The sequence below is a fragment of the Phodopus roborovskii genome, unplaced genomic scaffold (assembly GCF_943737965.1).
Source record: "Phodopus roborovskii unplaced genomic scaffold, PHOROB, whole genome shotgun sequence".
Lineage (NCBI taxonomy): Eukaryota > Metazoa > Chordata > Mammalia > Rodentia > Cricetidae > Phodopus > Phodopus roborovskii.
Genome location: NW_026126407.1, coordinates 30,304,351 through 30,330,591, shown reverse-complemented (window position 1 = coordinate 30,330,591; position 26,241 = coordinate 30,304,351). Strand labels below are relative to the sequence as shown.

The 26,241-nt window shown below is 41.7% G+C and overlaps 2 protein-coding genes across 2 annotated transcripts; both read left to right on the top strand.

Moving 5' to 3' along the window:
* Positions 1 to 346: 346 nt before the first annotated feature.
* LOC127219366 (olfactory receptor 10) lies at positions 347 to 1,282 on the top strand. Its single transcript, XM_051180840.1, has one exon. It carries the CDS (start codon positions 347 to 349, stop codon positions 1,280 to 1,282), a length of 936 nt encoding a protein of 311 aa, XP_051036797.1.
* Positions 1,283 to 12,780: 11,498 nt separating this feature from the next.
* On the top strand, positions 12,781 to 13,716 carry LOC127219364 (olfactory receptor 10). Its single transcript, XM_051180838.1, has one exon. It carries the CDS (start codon positions 12,781 to 12,783, stop codon positions 13,714 to 13,716), a length of 936 nt encoding a protein of 311 aa, XP_051036795.1.
* The last annotated feature ends 12,525 nt before the right edge of the window (positions 13,717 to 26,241 follow it).

Here is a 26,241-nt window from a genome sequence, read left to right as displayed (position 1 = left end):
AAGTAGTCTCCCTGTTACTGCATTTGGACCCTTGCCTCAGTATTGCGACAATGACAATACGTCATCTCTCCTTCCAGACATGGAAACATTAATCCATAGGGTTGAGTGGTCTCAATAAAATCATGACACAAATGATCAGAACTAGAACTCAAGCAAAGGGGACATCATCTTAAGAGGTATGTCTCACATCTAAAGATGAGAAGAGAAAGCTAACTGGACAGGTGGAACTTAATAGCAAAATGGAAAAATAAAATCTATGAATTTATACTGCTTAGGATATAATGTTCAAACACACCCTTCTCATTGGAAACATTGGATTGTTTCCTGTTTGAGCTGATCAAAGGCTATGGGAACCTTCAACTCCAGTTCAGACAAGCCCTTCTTTTTGGTGGGCTTCTCAGATTGGCCTCATCTGGAACTTGTCTTTTTTGTCATAATTTCAATTTTCTACTCCTTAACTCTCTTTGGCAACACTGCCATCATTGCTCTGTCACGATTAGACCTCCGACTGCAAACACCAATGTACTTCTTCCTCTCCCATCTCTCCTTCCTGGACCTCTGCTACACCACCAGCACTGTGCCCCAGCTTCTAATCAACCTACATGGTCTAGATAGGACCATCAGTTATGGAAGGTGCATAGCACAGCTCCTTATTTTCCTTGCTTTGGCTTCCACAGAATGTGTACTATTGGGAGTGATGGCCTTTGACCGCTATGCTGCTGTGTGCCGTCCACTCCACTATACAACCATTATGCATCCTCAGCTGTGTCAGGCCTTGGCCATCTCCTCTTGGGTAGGGGGGCTTGTGAACTCTCTGATTCAGACAGGCCTCATGATGGTCATGCCTCTCTGTGGCCATCGACTCAATCACTTCTTCTGTGAGATGCCCATATTCCTAAAGTTAGCTTGTGAAGAAACAAAAAGAACAGAGGCCAAAATGTTTGTGGCTCGAACAATAGTCTTGGTCTTCCCTGCAACACTTATCCTGGGTTCCTACGCTCACATTGCCAGGGCAGTACTAAAGATCAAGTCAACAGCTGGGCGCAGAAAAGCTTTTGGGACTTGTGGGTCCCACATTCTGGTGGTTTCTCTGTTTTATGGCTCAGCCATTTATACATACCTTCAACCCACTCACACATATTCTGAGAGTGAGGGGAAGTTTGTTGCCCTTTTCTATACTATCGTCACCCCCATGCTCAACCCTCTGATTTATACCCTGAGGAACAAAGATGTGAAGGGAGCTCTGTGGAAGGTGTTAGGGAGAGGCACAGACTCTGGGTAACATGGGAAAGAAAGATCCACTCATTTTTCTGCTATAGCTTTCATATGCTGTTCTAGGACCATTGGCCACTCCTAATCAGCCTTCAGCAGACCTCAAAGTTTTGGTGTCTTCCTACTGGAGAGGTTGGGGATCTCTTGCGGTTGGTTCTTTCTATGTCAGTGTCAGAGAATGAAAACTGGCTTATATCACAACATTCTAGAGAAGGCTTGGGTAGATGGGGTGTTCTTGCTTCATTATGAGAGTGTGTGGATGGTGGGAATCTCAAGAGTGAAGAGAAGCTCAGTAAATGTGTCATCTCCTTTTCCAAAATACGTCTGATTCCCAAGAAGGTGTCCCAAGGGGGCACTGAGACTTAATGCAAAGTACATGAGTTCACTACTATGTATTGTAGTGGACAATATGAAAAAGAAAATTTCACAGTCAGATTCTAAAGAATTATCTCTTAATTTGCCTATCCTTGGTATTCATTCCTTGAGTATGGATAATTTCTTATTACACGTTTGTGACTCTTCTGTCCCTAAGACTGTGGTAAAAAGCATGACAGAAAAGTTATATAAAGTCAACCCAAAGCAGTGGAAATGTCTCACTGAGTCAAGGGGGATGGTGACAAATAAAATAATTTGATTTAATGATAATAATCTGTCAGTAATATTTGATCAATGTATCTGTATGTCAGTTATCTTTTTCATTGTTATGACCACCAAATCATCAGAAAACTCAAAATGAAGATTTATTTTGCACATGGCTTCAGGAGGTTCAGTCTCTCATGATGGGGAAGACATAAGAGAGAAAAGCAGCTTCACACCATGGTTGGCCAGAAAGCAGAAAGGGAAATACAGGCACTGTGCTGGCTTTCTCCCTTCCCCTTTTATTCTCTCCAACCATTTAAGTTCATGGATCCTGTCACCTGCATTCTCCTCAGGACATTCACAGAAATGTCCAAAGATGTGCCTCAACTTTGATTCCTTGCTGATTCTAAAATCTAGTCAGATTATCAAAGAAAATCTATCATAATAAGTATACCTATGGTCAACTGGACACAATAGCATATACTCACCCTGTCTCCATAAGCCCATTAATCGTAACAATTCTAGAATTGTTCAAAAGGTCCAGTTAAAAATCTCCTGCGAGACTCAAAGCAAACTCTTGCCTATGAGCCACTGTAAACATTGAAATAGAATTTATAGCCAGAAGGTGCTCACATATGCCTTTAATCCCAGCACTCAGAGGCTGGGCAGGTGGATCTCTGTGAGTTCAAGGCCACCATGGACTACAGAGTGAGTTTCCAGACAGCTAAAAGCTGTACACAGAAACCCTGTCTCAAAAAAAAAAAAAAGCTTTTATACAGTTCCAACATACAATAGCAAAGGATGAACATTCTTGTCCCAAAATGGAGATATGGGAGCATAGAGAGGAGAGATGGGACCAAACTAAGACTGAAACCCAGCAGGTCACACATTAAAACTTGTAGCAAGGTGTCAGCATTCTGGTCACATATTGGTAGGATATGAATCCCAATGGGCATAGACTTTGACAATAGATCCTCAAAATTCTCTCAGGGATAAGGTTTCTTTTTAATTGAAAATTTTCTACCTCTCCTTTACCACCTCACACAGAGGCAGCCTCTGTCTTCGAACTTAGCCTGAAGTCTTCCTCTTAATGAATTCCTATCATACCCAGGCATCTGCATACATTTTCATTAATTCTCAAACAGCATTGTAGAACAGGACACGTAATCATTTTCCTGATAGAGAAAATAAGTCTTAAATATGTTGAGAAAGTTTTTCAGGATTAAAAAGTTTATAGTTGATAGCTGTTTCCTTTAATGTTTTATTATTTCCTTAAGTGTTTACAAATACTTTTGATTATTAGGGACCTAGGACAGGAAGAATTCACTCACAAGTCGCTTGGTGTTTCTAGGCCTGGAAGGCTGTGGAGGACAAACCCAGCTCCACCACAGGGCTAGAGACCTAGAATCCATGAAAAAGTCTGTCATGCCCCTCTGGTGCTGGGCAGCCAGTCACCAATATTGTGAGTGAGTACAGGATTCCAAAATGAGAGAGACAGGGAGGTGAGGGAGAGAGAGAGAAAGAGACAGAGAGAGAGAGAGAGACAGACAGACAGACAGAGAGAGAGAGCTCGGAAGAATGGTAGATGTGAAGATGTGGTTATGAACCAGCTGAGGTAGATGTCCTGCTTGACTCCCAGGGCCATGGTGATGTCTCCATCTGGGCTGTTACCAAAGACTTGATCTATGGCCCGATGCATCTATGGGAGTGTGTGTTGATGTTCATAGCTTCTGTTATCATTGAAGGCCCTGTAGATGTCTGGAGTCTGGGTCTGTGACCCTGCCTGTCAGGGTGTACAGTGATTTATGTCTTTGGAGCCTATTGACATTGAAGGCCATGTAGATGCCTGGAATCTGGGCCACACCTGAAGACATGTGGTGGTTTGTGGGCCACACTCCTGAAGAGTCCATGCCAATTTGAGTGATCGGCGTTGTCAACAGGGACAGCCAGCCCAGGATGGTGTCAATGACCATGTCTGGGACCATGGTCTAAGAACAGCTGGGTTCTGTATTGATGTCCATGTCCCATAGTGCGTGCCACTAAGGGCCACATGATGTCAAGGGCCTGGGTGGCCACCTAGGATGAGGTCAGTGTCCAAGGGTTGTGCCTCTGCTGGAGCCATGCCTTCTAGGGCCATGATGTCATCCAGGTCTTGGCTGCTTCCAGGGACTATGTCTGGGTCTGTGACTTTGCCACAGCTTCAATCTATTTGATATCTGTGCATCCTGTGACCACCTAAAGCAGTAAGAATGGGGCTGTACGGAATTGACCCCAACCCTCCCTGGCTACAGCACCAGGGAGAACTGACCCTCACCATCTACTGCACTCAGTAGTGTGGGCCCTGCACCTAGCCCAGGCAGCACAATAGAACTCATCTTATTGACCAGGGTGTAGGTGATCCAGAGCTACAAGTGCATATAGGAGACCTGGTCCTACCCTTCATCTGCCATATGGTGGAATGGGAGAGGGGGAGGGAGAGGTGACCTTCCATCCTCTGCCCCTTGACACACGTGGGGCTTGACAGAGCTGGCCCCAGGATCACTGAGAGAGGGACAGTTGGCCCTAACCTCAGCAGCTGCAGCACAAGAGAGAGTGTGCACAGCACCTTGCCCGGGCAGCACACTAGAGCCGACCCTGTTGGCACATGCACAAGTAAGCTAGGCCTTTGGGCATAAGAGTAGGAGAGCTGCCCCTGATCCCTCTCCCACTTGCTGGCCTCGGGGGCATAACAATGGAAGACCTGGCTGTGCCCCTCAACAAATACAACAATCCAGAGAGCTAGCTGGGCAAAACAGTAGAACTGGCCTTGATGGTTTTAGTGTGGGTGACCCAGACCTGAGAGTAGGAGAGTAGGAGAACTGGCCCCCCTTTCTTGCTGTTTGCTACATTGGGTAAATTAGCAGAGTGGTGCCAGAGAGATCACACTGGTGGTGTTCATGAGGGAAAGCTGGTGAGCTGACCAATCCAGCTACTACCCAGGCCCAGAACCAGGACTACAAGGTAACCACCTAATCTATGAACTACTGGAGCATGAGAAGGAGCTGGACCTGCAGATCCAAACCTACAGGATCTCCATGACACAAAGCAACAATAAGCTATCCAAGAGGAGTTCCAGTAAGGCCCATTATCAAGAGTCTAGCAGAAGCCAGAGAGGCCTCATACCAGGCGAATAACTCATTGCAATGAAAACTTTCAAGTAAAGATATATAGACTAAAGGGTATTACTACATGACTCACTGGGCGATGCTACAGCTTCCACACCAAGATTATTTCTGCTTGTTCGTTTGGTTTTACTTTTAAATTTTGTTGGTGTGCGTGTGGGGGGGAATGGGGTGATCACAAGGGCAGAGGGCAGAAGGGAGGGGACAGAAAGATGAATGGGATCGGAATGTATGATATGAAATTCACAAAGAATCAATAAAAAGTTTCTTTAAAGTTATTCAGTTTGTTAGATATATGTAAAAGATTATTTTAGACACAAAGAAATCCTTTTTTATTGGGGTGATGGTGGCAAACTCCTTTAATCCCAGCATTTGGAAGATAAAGGCAGGAGGATCTCTGTGAGTTTGAAGCAAGCCTGGTGTATAGGGTGAAGTCCAGGATGGGCTCCAAATCTATGCAGAGAAACCCTGTCTCGAAACACACACACACACACACACACACACACACACACACACACACACACACACACAGAGGCTATCCCATTTTAGATTAAACGCATACAAGAAGTAAGAAGTCATGGTTGTAAAATTTAAGTACTTGGTGAAATATTAAAGTTTTTTGAAAAATGAAAAAAATTAACTTCATATACTGCACACACTGCATAGAACCATGTGAATTTTTCAGTGCATAAACTGGATATATTGATGAAATACTGTTTTTAAGATTGTTATTCAAGAAACCAGACAATAGAAAAACATGATTGTGCTGTTTGTGGTACTTAGTTTTGTTTTTGTTGTTGTTTTGTTTTTTGTCAACTTGATACAAGCTAGAGTCATTTGGGAGAGGAAACATCAATTGAAGAACTGGCTCCATCATATTGGCCTGTAGGAAAGTCTGTTGGGCATTTTCTGGATTGGTGATTGATATAGGAGGGCCCAGCATTGTGGGCATGCCCCTACCCCAGGCAGGTGGTCCTGGGTGAGATAAAAAGCAAACTAAATGAAACATGGGAAGCAAGCCAGTAAGTACCATCCTTCCCTGGCCTCTACTTCAGTTCTTGCCTCCAGGTTCCTGCCTTGAGTTCTTGTTCTGACTTCTTTCAGTGTTGAACTATAACCTGGAAGTTCTAAGATGAAATCAATTCTTTCCTTCCTAAGTTGCTGTTGATCACAGTGTAGGAAGTAACCAAGGGCAATAGTGATACATTACATTTGTTGTGAAAGAGAAAACAAAATTTCCACAAGGAAGCACTCAATTAGCTTCATGATGCATATAAACAAAAACATGAGAAAATTATAAGGTGTGGTCAACACAATACACTTCAAATGGGACAGGGAATTTATCGTGATGGGTCAAGGGCATAAAGAAATGAAATGAAAGTGAATGCAGTCTCAGGAATCTCAGACAGTAAATTCATAAGGGCAAAAAGTCATTTTATGGGGATACTAAATAGAATTTGATTTGGGCAGTGTGTCTAGAATATAGAGATCTGAAGACTGCATTTGACATCTTAGGGAGCCCACTCGTTAGCTGTAATTGCCACACTGGGACTCAGACATCTCCAAGGCCATCCTTGCCAAACAATTTTTCTTTGCTGCTACTAAGGAGTCTTCAACAATTTCCCCAGGGCATGTGGATGCACTAAGCTAAGAGGGGATTTGACAGTATATCAGATCCTTCCCTGTCTCGCTGCTAAGGGGGACTACAGGGTACACTGTGAGGAGCTGCCATCCCCTAGGTTATGAGCAGCAGGGAGAAAACTCTTCACTAGAAAAGGAGTCATCAATAATCACAAAAATAAGTAAGTTCTTTAGAGAAGAGCTCTCATCCAAGGCCAACATCATACATGAGAAATCAATTCTACCTACAATATCTCTACATGCAAATGGGTCACACATCACCATTGAAACCAAGAAAATTGAAGACAGCAATGCAACAGTTTCCATTCCTGGGGCTCTGAGTGAGTACTGACTGTGTGAGCTACATAGCCTCATAATTTAAAACCAGAATCAAAAAATATTCCAAAACATAATTAATACCAGATTTCACTCTGTTGGTTAACTGGTTGGAGGATAGATAAATGTCAAATTAAAACATTTTATCACTAATCATCTGCTTCTAAGACCCATTACCTAGCTACTTGTTTGACTACTCACAACATGAAAAAAAATATTCTCAAAGTTAGAAGGTAAAGAATTAGGTGTGTAGTCAACAGTTATTTAAACCAATGTAGGGACAACTCAGAAGAGTAGTGAACAACAATGAGTTGACCTTAGATAGAGCTGATATTTTGTATCAGGAGTCACTGTTAAAGCTATCAACTCATCACTTCAGCACTTGGGAGGCAGTTCGAGGTTAGCCTGGTCTGCAGAGTGAATTCCAAGATGGGTTTCAAAGCACTATAGAGAAACCCTGTCTTGAAACCCTCCCAAAAATAATGATGATCATCCTAAAAACCTTATGGAATTAGAAGAGATGCTGCATAATTCTTAGTGTGGAAGGAATATGGTCCAGACTAGAAAAATAACAGTTTATAGAAAAGTAGATGCCAAGGAGAGGTGTTAATAGGCCACTTTGGCAGCTAGAAAGTTTTGACGGAAAGTTAACTTCTCAATTGGGAACAAAAGAACGACACATTCATGTGGAAGTGAAATCAGATTAAAAGTTAAGAATACACAGTTGAACAATACAGGTGTGGGAAGAAATATGTGACATATCCTTTGTTTCTCAAGTAGATTGAATGTCAGTACTTGAATGTCATCTTATTGTATTCTGAAAATGTCATGCAGTTAGTTGACAGTGAACTGGTAATGGTGGTACATGCCTATAATCTCAACACTTGGGAGAAAAAGATAGGAGGATGTGAGGTCAAAGTCTGTTTCAAAGACATAGTGAGTGAGGTCCTATATTTTAAAAGTTAGGCTCACTGTGGAGGATTGATCATGAACCTGTTTCTGATTGCTGATCATAAATGTTATTTATAGAGCTCATGCATAGGTACACAGATGTGTGCACATGCTCAGACATAAACACATACTTTAACACAGATGACTAGTGACTATTATACTTCAGAAAGCAAATGCATAAATGTCAAGCTACTTTATGTGTGCCAAGGAGATTAGGAGTAGGGATTCAACCTTTAAACACTTAAGATCAGAAAAATGAGGGAAACCACAGCTGAGCAGGAGGGTCTAACCCATCCCAATTATTCAGTTAATACAGAGACATTTTTCTAACATCCTGAAAGGTTCAACTTTCAGAATTTAATATAGAAGTTTTGTCTTTTTGAGAATATAAAATTTTCTAGGCAGTCTATTTTTATACTGCTAAGTTATAGGGGGATGATTTTTGAACAACTAGTGGGTGACTGAGATGAAAGCATTACTAATTAGCACATTTTTCATTAGGTAATATTATTTAATTTTTTACTGGATAAAATAAGTATACAATATAAAAGGAAATATAAATTGCTGAAGTGTTACTCTACTTGTATATGGAATACAGTAAAACTTGAAAGTCATTGTTTTCCTATGTGTATGTAGGTTAGTCAATTGGAAAACATGTATGTTTATATGTGTGTACCCTAACAAGTCTGCCACATCTTCACCCACAAGTACTGGTCTCACTCAGGAAGGTTTAGTGCTGTCCAGTCCCTGAGCCAGTGAGACAGAGGAAGAAATCAGACTGAGTTATGAGATATGCAACTAGGAATAGTGTGTGGCATTTTCCAGAGGCCTATTATTGGATTCATGTGAGGAATAGTATAGAGGTGTTCTTTAAAGTAGCAAAAGACTCCCATAAGACTTTTTTTCATTGATTTCAGAATCTGTGTATAATCAAGAAGACTCTGGTTACCAGAGTCAAAAAGAGAGTGAAGAAAAACTCAGTGAGTGACTGAGAAGATGTCATAACTGCAATAACTGGTACCCAAGTGATAGATACATGAATAGTGTGCAAACAAGGAGAGCTGTGAATTGATGGCATCAACCTCAAGATAAATGGGACACCAGGTAAACATAGGTATTATGGTGAGCAGATTGGTGTACCCTCTTCTGGACTCTGGGGATTACAAAGCAGTACATATTCCACAAAGATGGATCACATATAAACAAGATCTTGCTTATACAGAGGAAAGTCAATAGAGAATGAGGTGGGAAAGCCTTCACCTTTTGAACTACCTATAATTGGAAATCTTACCTTGTAAACTAGATTTCCAAATCAAAGAACAGCTCTCAAGGATATAGGATACTGTCACAGCCCACTTTTTAAGGAATACTTGAATTGCTGTAAGAATTCACGTTCTCCAAAGGAACCGCTGAAGAGCTGGTGTAAGGGAGTACTTCAGGTCAAGAACCTATGGAGGACTTTTATGTAGAAGTCATTATTCTAGACACTGAAATTAAAAGGCTGAATGAGATAGGTCAACTAGTGGGTCTAATTTCAGACATGATGGCTATGCTGAATTACATTTTTCTAGAACTGGTTGCATGAGATAGAGTGAAAATAAAAGAAGGATTTTAGCCAGAAAAAGTAGAAATGATAGCTTGAGGAGTCAAAAATAAATTAACCATAAATATGACAAGAATAACTAAGGATTGGGCATTGGTGACTCATGCCTTTAATCCCAGCTCTGGGGAGGCAGAGGCAGTGGATCTCTGTGAGTTAGAGTCCAGCTTGGTCTACAGAGCTAGTTCCAAGACAGGCTCCAAAGTAATACAGAGAAACCCTGTCTCAAAAAAAATAACTAAGGACATAGTGGGGAAACACATAAGACTAAGGAAATGCACACGGGTTTTATAGAGAAGTCCTGGTTTGAAGAATGTGTTCAGGTGTGGGAGGTATACCATATGGGGCATCTGTGGAGGGAATGACTTTCAAGTTCTCCTCTAAACCAAAGCGGTCACAGCTTATGAGTTTTTTTTTTCTAGGCTCAGCTTGCATTTGTTAAAAATCCAGAGTTAAGTCAGCACTGCTGGTTTTTATTTACCTTTTGGTCAATACATCCAGGTCATTTTCATTTTCTACTTTTAAAATATGTGACTTAAAAGCTTTTAATTTAATCTCTTCTATTCTATTTCTGTCCATCTGAAAATTTGCAGGTAAAGTTAATTCTGCCTTACTTATGTGGTAGGAACTTAGCCTTACAGATGTGTCAGCCACTGCAACATATTCTTTTGTTTTGCTGAGATCCTTTGGTATTGTAATTCCAGCAACTTTTATATGTCAATCTAATCATGTACTGCAAGTATATTAAGCTGTCTACATATCATTATAGACATTATTGGTAGGATAGAGACAATTAAATTCCTTATGCTAGTAACTGAGGAGCAAGATGAAAGCCTTAATTCTTCCCTACTTCAAGAAAAGTATTTCTGAAATTTTTATGATATCAGGCAAGGTATACCATAAGTGCTATGTACTCACTAATAAGTTCAACATTTGTTGAGATCCCATTTCCCCCAAGCAGTTAACTGGGAAATGAGTGGATAATTGAGAAGACCCAAACACATGATACTTAAAGATTAGCTGTGTAGACAGACCACTAGTAGAAGTACATGGCATTTTTCTCATTTCAGAATGCTTTACAGCACTTACTCTCAATCAAAACCTTGTAAAATTGATTGTTTTATACTTATGTGAAACAAGCCTCCATAAAAGATGATTAAAGTCCATATGTAGAGGTGTGATTGTGACCTTCATAAACACCTGTACTTATCTGTCAGATTCATTCAAAACCATCTTAGGTGTCCTGGTTACACTGTGTGTGTATTCACACTCTCTTTCACAATTCACTCTTTGTTCATATTTCCCACAGAGGCTTCAAGCATGGTAGTCAAATACCTTCCTGGAGCCATTGTTCCAGCTGGGGCACTGGTGATGACTTCCAGTATAGTAGACTCAGTGAAAAGAATAATGTGTTATTTGCCAGAACTGCTTGTATAGAGCATAGGTGAAGGTTCTATTGGATTCTAAAATCTTTTCCTGCTTTGGCATATCCTATTCTGATTTTTAAATCTGTTATGAATGTCCACTAATAAGAGAAGGTGACTTTTATCCACATCTTGCTAACATAGTTTGTTAAAGTGCATTTATGGTTATTTCTCAAAATTGATGGAGGACATGGATGTTAGTGAGATTTGGAAGGAGAGTCAAATATTTTACTCAAATTATTCAGTAACTTCTACATGGCTAAGTGAAAGTAGCATTAATTTAATGCCTTTCATATACTGTAATATAAGACATTACCTTCCCAGCCCACCCCACCCCCATTTTTCTAAGTGTCTAGGATAATCTCAGCTTGGAAGAGGACAAAGAAGTGTAAAGTAATTTAGTGAGTTCATTGTAAGTATCACTGATGGAGTAGGACAGTTAAAAATCCTTGTGCAACTCAAGGGGGAGGACCTAGGCCCTGTCCCAAACGATGTGACAGACTTTGATGATCCTCCATAGAAGACCTCACCCTTTCTATAGAGCAGAAGAGAGATGGGGTGGGGCTGGTGCGGGGGTATGGGAGGAAGGGACGGAGAGGGAACTGGGATTGATATATAAAATAAGATTGTTTCTACTTTAAATTTAAAAAAAAATCCTTGTGCAGTTAACTGAAAAGCAGTACGAGAGTCCAGATAGAAAGTATACAAAGAAATTTTGGCTTCAGAGGAGAAGACACCTTTTCCAGAGATGTTCAAAATTGGCATTATCAGCGATATCAGATTAGGCACATGTTCAAGCATGGTGGTACATGACAAGCCACATATTTATGACAATCCATTTTGTTTCCTACTGAGACAGATGAATACTCTTTTCAGTCATTCAGTCAGGAGACTGCTGCCTTGAATGAGCCTTCTGTTGCTGCGGCATGGATCACATACACTCAGCAAAGGGAAGCAAATACGCACTGGGGAGCAGATCTATGATCTTAGCCTGGTTAATCCTGGATCTTTAGCTTCTTGAAGAATCCTGGCTCATAAACCAAAAAGAGGAACCAATGACAACAGCACTAAAACTGTCTTGTTGTAAAGTTCATGTAATCTATGTATACATTCACATTTTCTCAGGTGCCGGCAGTTGGATATAGAATCTTACACACGCTAGACAACTTCCTTATCAGTCATCTGCACCATGAACACTACATTAAAATTTTAACAATATTTCATTTATTATTTGAGAATTTCATACACTGTACTTTCAACATATTCACAACAACCTTAAATCAGTTATAACCACTTTTCCCACCATCCATCCAACTTTGAGATTTTCTTTTCTTTTTTAATTTCCCTCACCCAGTTGAGTCTGTGCTGCTCAACAAGTCTTGAGAGTGAGGCATGCCCTGGTATGTGGTCAGCCTGCAAGGGGTCACATCATTAAAGGAAACTGATCCTTCCTCTCCCAACAGCTATCAAAGGCCAAATCAAACTTTTAATGTAGTTTCCATGTGACTGCATTTGGATTTGCATCTCAGTGCTGTCATGGAAGCAATATAGGATTCCTACCTTCAGACAAAGAAGCATTGGACCTAAAGCCTGAGTTGTCTGGAAAAATCCAGACAGCAAGATTGAAGTTCTAACAAGGGCCACAATACCTTAATCCAGAGATTTCCTATCTGAAGGACAGAATAGAAAGAAGACCGGACCAATGGGATGGAATAGCAAATTAGAAGATGATAAGCATGAATTTTGAGTATTTGTAGAATACTGAGAGTAGTGTTTGAACCCATGCTCCTTTAGGAAACCATGAGTTGAGTTTTAGTGTTTGAGCAGGTGAACGGCTATGGGAAATTTCAACAGCACTTCACAAGAGAGTTTCATTTTGGTGGGTTTCTCAGATTGGCCTCAACTACAAGTCTTCCTTTTTGTCATCATTTTGATGTTCTACTCCCTAACTATCTTTGGCAACACAACCATCATTGCTCTTACAAGACTGGACCTTAGACTTCACACTCCCATGTACTTCTTCCTCTCCAATCTCTCCTTCCTGGACCTCTGCTACACCACTAGCACTGTGCCCCAGCTCCTGATCAACCTTCAGGGACTTGACAGAACCATCAGCTATGGTGGGTGTGTGGCCCAGCTATACATATTTCTTGCTCTGGGATCTACTGAGTGTGTGCTCCTGGTGGTGATGGCCTTTGACCGCTATGCTGCTGTGTGTCGTCCCCTGCACTACACAACCATTATGAATCCCTTTCTCTGCCAATCATTGGCTATTGTCTCCTGGGGGGGAGGCTTCATAAACTCGCTCATCCAGACAAGTCTCATGATGGCCATGCCCCTCTGTGGCCATGAACTGAATCATTTCTTCTGTGAGATGCCTGTTCTCCTGAAGTTGGCCTGTGAGGACACGGGAGGAACAGAGGCCAAGATGTTTGTGGCCAGAGTAGTCGTTGTTGCTTTTCCAGCCATGCTCATTCTGGGCTCCTATGCACAGATTGCCAGGGCAGTACTAAAGATCAAGTCAAATACTGGACGTAGAAAAGCTTTTGGGACATGCGGGTCCCACCTTGTGGTGGTTTCTCTATTTTATGGCTCAGCCATCTACACATACTTACAGCCCAAGGGCACCTATTCTGAGAGTGAGGGGAAGTTTGTTGCCCTTTTCTATACTATCGTCACCCCCATGCTCAACCCTCTGATTTATACCCTGAGGAACAAAGATGTGAAGGGGGCTCTGTGGAAGGTGGTAGGGAGAGGCACAGACTCTGGGTAACATGGGAAAGAAAGATCCACTCATTTTTCTGCTATAGCTTTCATATGCTATTCTAGGACCATTGGCCACTCCTAATCAGCCTTCAGCAGACCTCAAAGTTTTGGTGTCTTCCTACTGGAGAGGTTGGGGATCTCTTGCGGTTGGTTCTTTCTATGTCAGTGTCAGAGAATGAAAACTGGCTTATATCACAACATTCTAGAGAAGGCTTGGGTAGATGGGGTGTTCTTGCTTCATTATGAGAGTGTGTGGATGGTGGGAATCTCAAGAGTGAAGAGAAGCTCAGTAAATGTGTCATCTCCTTTTCCAAAATACGTCTGATTCCCAAGAAGGTGTCCCAAGGGGGCACTGAGACTTAATGCAAAGTACATGAGTTCACTACTATGTATTGTAGTGGACAATATGAAAAAGAAAATTTCACAGTCAGATTCTAAAGAATTATCTCTTAATTTGCCTATCCTTGGTATTCATTCCTTGAGTATGGATAATTTCTTATTACACGTTTGTGACTCTTCTGTCCCTAAGACTGTGGTAAAAAGCATGACAGAAAAGTTATATAAAGTCCACCCAAAGCAATGGAAATGTCTCACTGAGTCAAGGGGGATGGTGACAAATAAAATAATTTGATTTAATGATAATAATCTGTCAGTAATATTTGATCAATGTATCTGTATGTCAGTTATCTTTTTCATTGTTATGACCACCAAATCATCAGAAAACTCAAAATGAAGATTTATTTTGCACATGGCTTCAGGAGGTTCAGTCTCTCATGATGGGGAAGACATAAGAGAGAAAAGCAGCTTCACACCATGGTTGGCCAGGAAGCAGAGAGGGAAATACAGGCACTGTGCTGGCTTTCTCCCTTCCCCTTTTATTCTCTCCAACCAGTTAAGTTCATGGATCCTGTCACCTGTATTCTCCTCAGGACATTCACAGAAATGTCCAAAGATGTGCCTCAACTTTGATTCCTTGCTGATTCTAAAATCTAGTCAGATTATCAAAGAAAATCTATCATAATAAGTATACCTATGGTCAACTGGACACAATAGCATATACTCACCCTGTCTCCATAAGCCCATTAATCGTAACAATTCTAGAATTGTTCAAAAGGTCCAGTTAAAAATCTCCTGCGAGACTCAAAGCAAACTCTTGCCTATGAGCCACTGTAAACATTGAAATAGAATTTATAGTCAGAAGGTGCTCACATATGCCTTTAATCCCAGCACTCAGAGGCTGGGCAGGTGGATCTCTGTGAGTTCAAGGCCACCATGGACTACAGAGTGAGTTTCCAGACAGCTAAAAGCTGTACACAGAAACCCTGTCTCAAAAAAAAAAAAAAAAAAGCTTTTATACAGTTCCAACATACAATAGCAAAGGATGAACATTCTTGTCCCAAAATGGAGATATGGGAGCATAGAGAGGAGAGATGGGACCAAACTAAGACTGAAACCCAGCAGGTCACACATTAAAACTTGTAGCAAGGTGTCAGCATTCTGGTCACATATTGGTAGGATATAAATCCCAATGGGCATAGACTTTGACAATAGATGCTCAAAATTCTCTTGGGAATAAGGTTTCTGTTTAATTGTAATTTTTCTACCTTTCCTTTATCACCTCACACAGGGGCAGCCTCTATTCTGTGAACTTAGCCTGAAGTCTTCCTTTTAATGAATTTCTACCACACCCAGGCATCTGCATATATTTTCATTAATCGTCAGGATTAAAAAGCTTGTAATTGACAGTTGTTTCCTACAATGTGTTGTGATTCCTTAAGTGTTTACAGATAATTTTGATTAAAATTTTAACTCCCCCTGGGACCTGGGGCAGGAAGAATTCACCCAGCCACTTGGAATTCCTAGGCCTGGCAAGCATACCTCCACCCCAGGGCTAGAGACCTAGAATTCAGGCACAAGCCTGCCATACAATGAGTACAGGGTGCCACAATGAGAGAGAGAGAGAGAGAGAGAGAGAGAGAGAGAGAGAGAGAGAGAGAGAGAGAGAGAGAACAATCCATGTGCCTGAAAAAGAGGCAGATCTGAAGAGGTCGTTATGAACCAGCTGAGGTGGATGTCCTTCTTAACACCCAGGGCCATGGCAATATCTGGGCCTTGACTGCTACCAAGGTCTATGACTTGGGCCGTGGCCCTGAGGCAACTCTGGGAGTATGTGTTGATGTCCATAGCTCCTGCTTTATCACTGAGGTCCCTGTGGATGTCTGGAGCCTGGGCCCATACATGTGACCATGTTGATGTCTGGGTTACTCAGCCAGAGTCTGCAGTGATGGCTGAAGATCTGTTGCCATTGAAGGCCACGTGGATGACTGTTGTTGCTCCTGCTGGAGTTCAATCTCGCCTCAGCTAATGGCCTGTTGGGCAAAGAATTGCCCCCACCTTGACCACTGATTTGGACATACAGTCCTATGTGCTTGCAGGAGACAAATATAGAAGACTGCTTGACCTTGCCAAGTCAGGGTAAGACAGCCATTCTACCTCCCTGCTGTTGTTGTGGTCTGTCAAGTTATCTTGGCCTTAGCCAAATCTGGGTGTACCAACGTGGCTGTGAGACCTAGGGTGACTGTTCAGGTGGCTTGCTGTTTCTGTCCTTGCTGCACCTTTTGGAAGTTGTCCATGCGCATTTCCTGTCTACTCTAGTATTGTTAATTTCCTTCTCAGGTCTTGATGAGGTTGAAGATTAAACTATCATACCTATTATTCTCTCTTCCTAGTTAGATATATTAGGTACTAGACTTACCTTTTCCAGCTTAGGACAACTCTATTGTAAACTCCATTATGCCCTTACCCTAGGACTAGATATGTAGGTCATTTTGTTCTCGATTTTCCTTTTCTTAGAGCACACTTGTTATTCACTGTTTTGTATAAAGCCTAAATCTTTTCTTTAGACTAAAAGGGGAATTGTAGTGAGATAGTTCTGTGGCACTGACCACGCCCATTGGGGGGTGGAGCCATGGGCGGAGTGACCTGTGGAAGGAGGTCTGAGGGGGCCAGGAAAGGCGCTCTCTTTCTGGCGTGACTCGGACAGGAGAGGATCGGGTTGAATTTCCTGGTGTTCATCTGTCTAGGTTGTAAGTTATTTCTCCCTGAATAAACATCTATTCAGCCTATTTGTTTATCCTGATCCTTATTTAACCACGTTATCTGGGCTCTCACCTGAGGCCATATGGGTTTCCAGGGCCATGATGTCATTGTGTTCATGGCGATCTGAGTGACTAGCACTGCCAACCTGGGCCATGATGACTGGCCCAGGCTGCTGTCAAGGACCATGTCTGCGTCCATGGTCCAAACATAGCTGGGGTCTCTATTAATGTCCATGGCCCATAGGGCCACCAAGGGCCACAAGGATGTCAAGAGCCTGGGCCATCATCTAGGACCATGTTAGTATCTGAGGGTTGAGCCTCTCCCAGGGCCATGCAGATCTGAGTAGCCTGCACAAACACCCAGCACCATGGTGTCATCCAGACCTGGGCTGGTGCCAGGGGCCATGTCTGGGTCAGTGGCCCTGCAACAGCCTCATGTCCAGGGTTTCCGTTACCTCCAAAATCAATAAGTATTGGGCAACACAGAGTTGACTCTTCCCCTCACTTGCTGCAGCACTAGAGAGAGTTGACTCTGCCCCTCACCAACTCTGAGAGTAGTTTTGCACCTAGCCCAGGCAGCACAGATCTTACCCCATTGTTGGGGTCCAGGTGAACATACATTGGAGATCTGACTCTACCCTTCATCTGCCATATGGTAGGGTGGGAGAGGGAGAGATGACTTCCCCCATCCCTTGCCCTTTGCCACAGACAGGGCATGTAAACTGGCTATGAGGTCATTGGAGTGGGAAAATTGGCACCGCCCCCCCATCAGCAGCAGTGTTCACAAGTGCGAGCTATGCACTTTGCCTGGGCAGTACAACACAGCTGACCCTGTTGTCAGGGGCACAGTTGAGGTGGCCCAGGGGCAAAGAGCAGGAAGACTGACCCTGTCCCCCTCAACTGCCATGTGGTGGCATAGGTGAGGGGGAAAAATGCCTTTCCTCCCCTCACCCGTTGCCACTTGTAGCAGGTGAGAGACTGGCCCCAGGGCCACTGAGGGTGAGAAACTTGGCCCTAACCTCAGCAGCTGTAGCCCATCAGAGAGAGGGCACGGCACCTTGCCTGGACAGCACCCTAGATCTGACCCTGTTGGCAGTTGCACAGGTGATCCAGGACTGTGGGTGTGAGAACAGAAGAGTTGTCCCTACTCCATTCCTCAAAATATACCTTCCTGCCTTGCCAGGATCAGGAGCATAATAATGGAGGATCTGGGCAAGCCCCTCAACAAACGCAGCAGTTGGGAGATCTGACTCTGCACCTTGCTTGATCAGTACAGTAAAGCTGGCCCTGATGGTGTGAGTGTGAGTAAACCAGACATGAGAGTATGAGAGCAGAATTGCCCCCCCCCCCTTGCTGTCTGCTACATTGGGTAAGTTAGCTGGGGCAGTGCCATAGAGCTCGCCCTGGTGGTGTTGATGAGGGAAAGCTGGTTCCAGCTACTACCCAGGCCCAGAACCAGTACCAGGTAGCCACTTTCTCTATGAATTGCTGGAGCGTGTGAAGGGGCTGGACCTGCAGATCCAAAGCAACAGGATCTCCACAACACAGGCAACAATAGGATATCAAGAGTGTAGCAGAAGCCAGAGGCCTCGTACCAGACTAATGAGTCATTGCAATGAACACTTACAAGTAAAGGTATATGGGCTAAAGGGTATGCTGTGTGACTCACTGGCACACACTACACCTTCCACCACAAGATTTTTTAAAATAGTTTTTGTTTGGTTGGTGGGTTTGATTTGATTTGGTGAGGGTTTTTTGGTTTTACTTTTAAATTTTGTTTCTGGGGGACTTTCCAGGGACAGGGCACAGAAGGGAGGGGACAGGGTAGTGAATGGGATCAGGATGCATCATATGAAATCCACAAAGAATCAATAAAAAGTTAAAACAAAAAGTAATTCAGCAACTTAGATATATGTAAAAGATTATTTTAGACACAAAGAAATTTTTTGTAGAGTACTTGCATACAAGAAATCAGGATTGTAAAATTTAAGTAACTGGTGAAATATTAAAGTTTATTGAAAAATGAAAAAAATTAACTCCCTATACTGTGTAGAATCATGTTAATTTTTGGTACATAAACTGGGATATAGTGATAAATTATTGACTTTGAGTTTATTATTGATGAAACCAAGCAATAGGAAAACATAATTGTGCTTCTTGTGGTGCTTGTTTTTTGTCAACCTGACACAAACTAGACATCTGGGAAAAGAAAACATCAATTGAAGAATTGAATCCATCATATTGGCCTGTGGGAATGTCTGTGGTGATTGATGTGGGCAGTAACCCCACCCCAAGCAGGTGGTTCTGGGTGACATAAAAAGCAAACCAAGCAAAACATGGGAAGCAAGTCTGTAAGCAGCATCTCTCCATGGCCTCTAGGAAAAAGAGTTTCTTTCATCTTACTATAGCCTTCATCCAGGCTATAGTCCAACACTGAGGGAAGTCAGAGCAGGAAGTCAAGGCAGGAGGCAATCAATCTGGAGGCAAGAACTGAAGCAAGTCGCTTTTGATCACACTGTTATACCATAGCCATAGGAAATAACCTAAGACAATATTGATACAATATGTTTGTGTGAGAGAAAGATAGAAAACAAACTTGAAGAAACCATCCTGAATGAGGTAACCCAGTCACAAAAAGAGGAACACAGTATGTACTCACTCATATATGGATTTTAGACCTAGATCAAATGATCACCGGCCTATAATTCACATCACCAGACAAACTAGGATACAAGGTGTATTCTAAGAGATTTATATAAAGTCCCTCACAGAACTGGGAAGGGACAAGTCCCCCAGAGCTCAGGTGAAGTGGGGGAGGACAGCGAATGGAGAGAGAAGTAGGAGAAAATGAGGGGGAGGAGAGGAAGGCATGTGCAACCAGGAGGATTGAGCCTGGCTAGGAATGGAAGATAGGAAAGAGAGAGAGAGAAAACATAAAAGAGGGAGCCAATATTGGTTTGAAGATAAAATTGAACACAAAGAAAGGTCGAGAGAACTACAAGACTGCTCCCAACTAACAATCTCAGCTTCCGTGGAAAGGCTATCATAAATGCCCTTCCCAGAGAGTGAGATCAACAACTAACTTCTCCATGGAGCCCTCAACTAATGCCTGTTGAAAATAGGAGCAAACACCCATACATAAACACTGAGTCGAACTAGAACCCAGAAGCAGATGGAGAGGACAAGGCCAGGCGGCAGAAGCACATAGAGACAGCTTACCTGAACAAGGAGGAGCTAACGGCCACTAGACTGATAGCTGGGAAGCCAGTATGGGACTGACTTGGGCCCCCCTGAATATGTGTCTCAGCCAGAAGGACTGAGCAGTCTAAGAGACCTCAGACAGTGGAGCCAGGATGTATCCCTGGTGCACAAAAGGACTTTGCAAACATATCCCCCATGGAGGGATAACTGCCTTAATCTAGAGACAGGAGAGAAGCCCTAGTCCCTACTTCACAGGACCTGTCAGATCTACATGACCCCAACTGGATGGCATTCCCCTACATATGGAATTGGGGTGGGGGGATGGGAGGGGAGGGTGTTTAGAGTGCATGTAGAGGGCAGAGAGGATAAAAGGGAGGAAAGGAGGGAGGGGAGGTTGGGGGGAGGGAGGGAGGGAGAGGGAACTGAGATCGACATGTAAAATAAATTAAATTAAAAAAAATGCTTTGACTCCAAAATTTAAGTTCAAGGACAAGTTACTGGGGAAAAGGATTTCTATTTTTGTTTCCACAGAAAATGAAAAGATGTGGATTCCTTCCAGACTATTGTGGTTTGATCAAGCCAGACCGCCTGAAACAGAGTACAAGCTGATCCTACATTCAAAACAGCTGGACAAAACAGCCCTACAGACTACAGCCAGGATTTCTGAATCTTCTTCGAATCCCCCAAGACAGCACCCCTTACCAGCAGGAAGTAGTTTGGAAAGAACGATGCCCAAATTCCCAAATATTGTGTATAAATGTTTGTTTTCATTTAATTGGACTTTGTTATACAAAATTAAATTTAAAAAAAATCAAAAAAAAAGAAAAGAAAAGAAAACAAACTTCCATAAGGAAGCACTCAGTTAGGTCCATGATGCATATAAACAAGACAAGGAGAAACTGTGAGGTGTGGTCAACACAGTACACTTCAGATGAGACAGGGAATTTGGCCTGATTGGTCAAGGACATAAAGAAATGAAATAAAAGTGAATGCAGTCTCAGGAATCTCAGACAGTAAATTCATAAGGGCAAAAAGTCATTTTATGGGGATACTAAATAGAATTTGATTTGGGAAGCATGTTGGGAATATATAGAACTGAAGACTGCATTTGACATCTTAGGGAACCTATCGATTAGTTATAATTGCCACACTGGGACTCAGACATCTCCAAGGCCATCCTTGCCAAACAATTTTTTTTCTTTGCTGCTACTAAGGAGTCTTCAACAATTTCCCCAGGGCATGTGGATGCACTAAGCTAAGAGGGGGTTTGACAGTATATCAGATCCTTCCCTGTCTCGCTGCTAAGGGGGACTATAGGGTACACTGTGAGGAAGCTGCCATCCCCTAGGTTATGAGCAGCAGGGAGAAAACTCTTCACTAGAAAAGGAGTCATGAATAATCACAAAAATAAGTAAGTTCTTTAGAGAAGAGCTCTCATCCAAGGCCAACATCATACATGAGAAATCAATTCTACCTACAACATCTCTACATGCAAATGGGTCACACATCACCATTGAAACCAAGAAAATTGAAGACAGCAATGCAACAGTTTCCATTCCTGGGGCTCTGAGTGAGTACTGACTGTGTGAGCTACACAGCCTCATAATTTAAAACCAGATCAAAAAATATTCCAAAACATAATTAACACCAGATTTCACTCTGTTGGTTGGTTACCTGGTTGGAGGATAGATAAATGAACATTTTATCACTAACCATCTTCATCTAAGACCTGTTCACCTATTCACTTGTTTGACTACTTGCAACATGTAAAAAATAGTCTCAAAGTTACAAGATAAAGAATTAGGGGTGTAAGGACTGGAGAGATGGCTCAGTGGTTAAGAGCACTGACTGCTCTTCCAGAGGACCTGCGTTCAATTCCCAGCACCCACATGGCAGCTCACAACTGTCTGTGACTTCAGTTCCAGGGGATCTGACACCCATGGCAAACACCAATGTACATAAAATAAAAATAAATTTAAAAAAAGAATTAAGACTGTAGTCAACAGTTATTGAACTGAAATCAGGGAAGACTTGTTTGAAGAATTAGACAGCAAGGGGGAGCTGATCTTAGAGTTGTCATTTTGTATCAGGAGTTAAAACAACTCAATGTAGTCATTGTCTATTAAACTGTCTGGATTCAGTCTTTGGTTATCTGTTTTTTTGGAGGGGGAGGGATGGTTTTTTTGTTTGTTTGTTTTTGTTTGTTTCCGAGACAGGGTTTCTCTGTATTGTTTTGGAGCCTGTCCTGGAACTAGCTCTGTAGACCAGGCAGGCCTCAAACTCAAGAGATTCACCTGCATCTGCCTCCTGAGTGCTGGAATTAAAGGCATGCTCCACAAACACCTGGCTAGGATGTTGCATGAACACTGTTTCTGATGACTGCCCATTAATGTGTGTTCATGCTGAGACATATACACATACTTTAACATGAATGACTACTATTATACTTCAGAAAACAAATACATAAATTTCAAAATACCTATTGTGTGACAATAAGATTAGGAGTAGGGATTCAACCTTTAAAAACTTAAGATGAGAAAAATAAGGAAATTCACATTTGAGCAGGAGGGTCCAAAACATCCAAATTATTCAGTTAATGCAGGGACAGTTTACCAACATCCTGAAATGTTCAATATTCAGAATTTGATATGAAAGCTTTGATTTTTGAGAATATCAAATTTTTCTAGGCAATCTATTTTTACACTTCTTTACTTTAAAACTATATTCACACTGAGTCACAAAAGTGTAAAGTTATAACAGGATGATTTGAACAACTAGTGGGTGACTGAAATGTAAGCATTAATAATTAGGACATTTTTAATTGTGTAACATTTCATTTTTACTGGATGAAATATATGTACAATATAAAAGGAAATATAAATTGAAATGTTACTCTACTTGTATATGGAATCCAGTAAAACTTGAAAGTCATTGTTTTCCTAAGTGAATGTAGGTTAGTCAAGTGGAAAACATGTATATCTATACGTGTGTACCCTAACAATTCTGCCCCATCTTCACCCACAAGTACTGGTCTCACGCAGGAAGGTTCAGTGCTGCCCAGTCCATGAGTCAGTGTGAAAAGGTCAAAATCATCCTGAGTCATGCAACTAGAAATGATTTTTGATGTCTGCCAGAGGCCAGTCATTGGATTCATGTGAGGAATAGTTTGCATGTGTCCTTAGAAGATACAAAAGGCTCCCAAGAGATTTTCATTCCATGATTTCAGAATCTGTGTATGATCAAGAAGGCTCTAGTTACCAGAGTCAAAAAAAGAGTGAAGAAAAATACCTTTGAATGACAGACAAGGTGACATAACTACAGCAACTGGTACCTGAGTGATAGATACATGAACAGTGTGCATACGAAGAGAGCTGTGAACTGATGGCATCAGTCTCAAGATAAATGGGACACTTCAGGTAAACATTGTATTGTGATTGGGCAGATCGGTGTGCCCTCTGCAGGATTCTGGAGATCTTTTTCTGCTTTTGCATATTGTACTCAGATTTTAAAAACAATAATAAACGTCCACTTATAAAGGAATGATACTTTTATCCACACCCTGCTAATATAGTTTATTAAAATGCATTCCTAGTTAATTCTCAAAGTTGCTAGAAGACATGGATTTTAATGAGATTGGGAAGGAGGGTCAAATGTTTCACTCGAGTTATTTAATAGCTACTACATGCCATAAGTGAAATTAGTATTAATTTAATGCCTCATATATACTGTAAGAAAAGACATTACCTATTTTCTGAGTTCCTACGTGTCTAGGAGCATCTCTGCTTGGAAGAGGACAAAGAAGTGTAAAATAATTTAGTGAGTTCATTATCAGCATCATAGATGGGTCAGAGACAGTTAAAAGCCTTGTGCTACTAATTAAGAAGCAGTCTGAAAGTACAGATAAAAGCCGTAAGAAAAAAAAAATGGCTTGAAAAGAAAAGATCCCTTTCCCTGAGACATTCAGAGTTGGCTTTATCAGTGGGATGAAATTGTGCACATGTTCCAGGCATGGTGATATATGGGAAGCAACATATTTATCACAAGCTGATATAGACTGCAGAATTATGCAGTGAGAGTTCAGCACATACTTCAGGGGTCAATCCATCAAAGATGCATATCTCTTGAAGAATAAGACCTCCCTTATTAAGTTGATGAGAAGTATTGTCAACAGAGATGCACATTTGATGGAGATAATGTATCTGCAAGGCAATAAGGAATATTGTCTTCTGAATGTGTTAGCTGTCCCCATTACAGATTTCTTGTGTGAAGAGCTGTTTTATTCATATTACAGCTTGGGGATTTCTTCCACAGCACTGCATTGTGGTAATAATTTACCGAGCATGTTTTCCCCTATGCCTGAGTCTAGGTCTTTGTATAAACTTAGAAGTCTGCCCCACTGCAGTTATCTTCCTTAGAAAACACTTGGTCAGTGTTGGCATCCAGGCAAACAGACCTCAATTGAGACATTCACAGATGTCCAAGGACAAGATTTACAACATGTCTAAAGTTGTTGAGCCATAACTCTCAGAGAGAGAGAGAGAGAGAGAGAGAGAGAGAGAGAGAGAGAGAACAAGAGTGTCCTAGATTCTCTCTGCCAGTATATAGGAAAGTGATGTCCCAAGCTAATCTCACATTAACTTGAAAGTGTGCCTGTTTTTTGCTTGCCAGTGTTAACTAAACACCTGTGTCTCAAAGCTTATCTCACTGCCCTCTGGGCACAATCTTACTTCTGTAACCTTGGACCCTTATATTGCCAGGACAATGGCTCTGCTTTATTGCTTATCCTAGGAATGTGCTTCTGACCAACGAAAAAGCTAACTCTGTAACTACTATCTCTTGCCTCAAGCCTCTGGGGGAAGAAAGAATTTTAGAGAGAAGTGTCTAGAAAGATAGTAGTTTGAGGAAGAAGCTGGTGGAAGTTAGCAGAAATGTAAAAGAATAAGAATGTAGGAAAAATAAATATGTAGGGGAAAAGGAGGCGGAGGAATGAAACATTAAAATTGGAATCATAATCGAGACATAGACTTAGAGGTAAGAAATTACAGACAACTGGGACAAAAGAATTAGAGTACAGACAAAAAGAAAAAGAGAACAATAAAGAGCACATGTATAGAAAGAATGTGTTGTGAAGAGATTCTCTTTCTATAGCCCTCAGACTTATTGTAGCGTTTCTCTTTGAACCTGACTTAAGACTCTTAAGTCAAGATCTTGAAAGCTTCAATAACAATCCATTTTGTTTCCCTACAGAGACAGACGGATACTCTTCTCGGTCCTTCTGACAGAGGACTGATGCCATGACTGAGTCGTCTGTGAGTGCTGCTAGAATCATATACACTCAGCAAAGAGAAGCAAATAAGCACTGTGTAGGGCAGGTTGGTGATCTTAGCCTGCTTAATCCTAAATCTTTAGCTTCTTGCAGAATTCTGATTAATAAACCAAAGAGAGGAACCAATGACAACAGCACTAAAACTGTCTTGTTGTAAAGTTCATGTTATCTATGTATACACTCACATTTTCTCAGGTGCCGGCAGTTGGATATAGGATCTTACACACGCTAGACAACTTCTTTATCAGTCATCTGCACCATGAACACTACATTAAAATTTTAACAGCATTTCATTTATTATTTGAGAATTTCATATACTGTACTTTCAACATATTCACAACAACCTTAAATCAGTTATAACCACTTTTCCCACCATCCATCCAACTTTGAGATTTTCTTTTCTTTTTTTATTTCCCTCACCCAGTTGAGTCTGTGCTGCTCAACAAGTCTTGAGAGTGAGGCATGCCCTGGTGTGTGGTCAGCCTGCAAGGGGTCACATCATTAAAGGAAACTGATCCTTCCTCTCCCAACAGCTATCAAAGGCCAAATCAAACTTTTAATGTAGTTTCCATGTGACTGCATTTGGATTTGCATCTCAGTGCTGTCATGGAAGCAATATAGAATTCCTACCTTCAGACAAAGAAGCATTGGACCTAAAGCCTGAGTTGTCTGGAAAAATCCAGACAGCAAGATTGAAGTTCTAACAAGGGCCACAATACCTTAATCCAGAGATTTCCTATCTGAAGGACAGAATAGAAAGAAGACCGGACCAATGGGATGGAATAGCAAATTAGAAGATGATAAGCATGAATTTTGAGTATTTGTAGAATACTGAGAGTAGTGTTTGAACCCATGCTCCTTTAGGAAACCATGAGTTGAGTTTTAGTGTTTGAGCAGGTGAACGGCT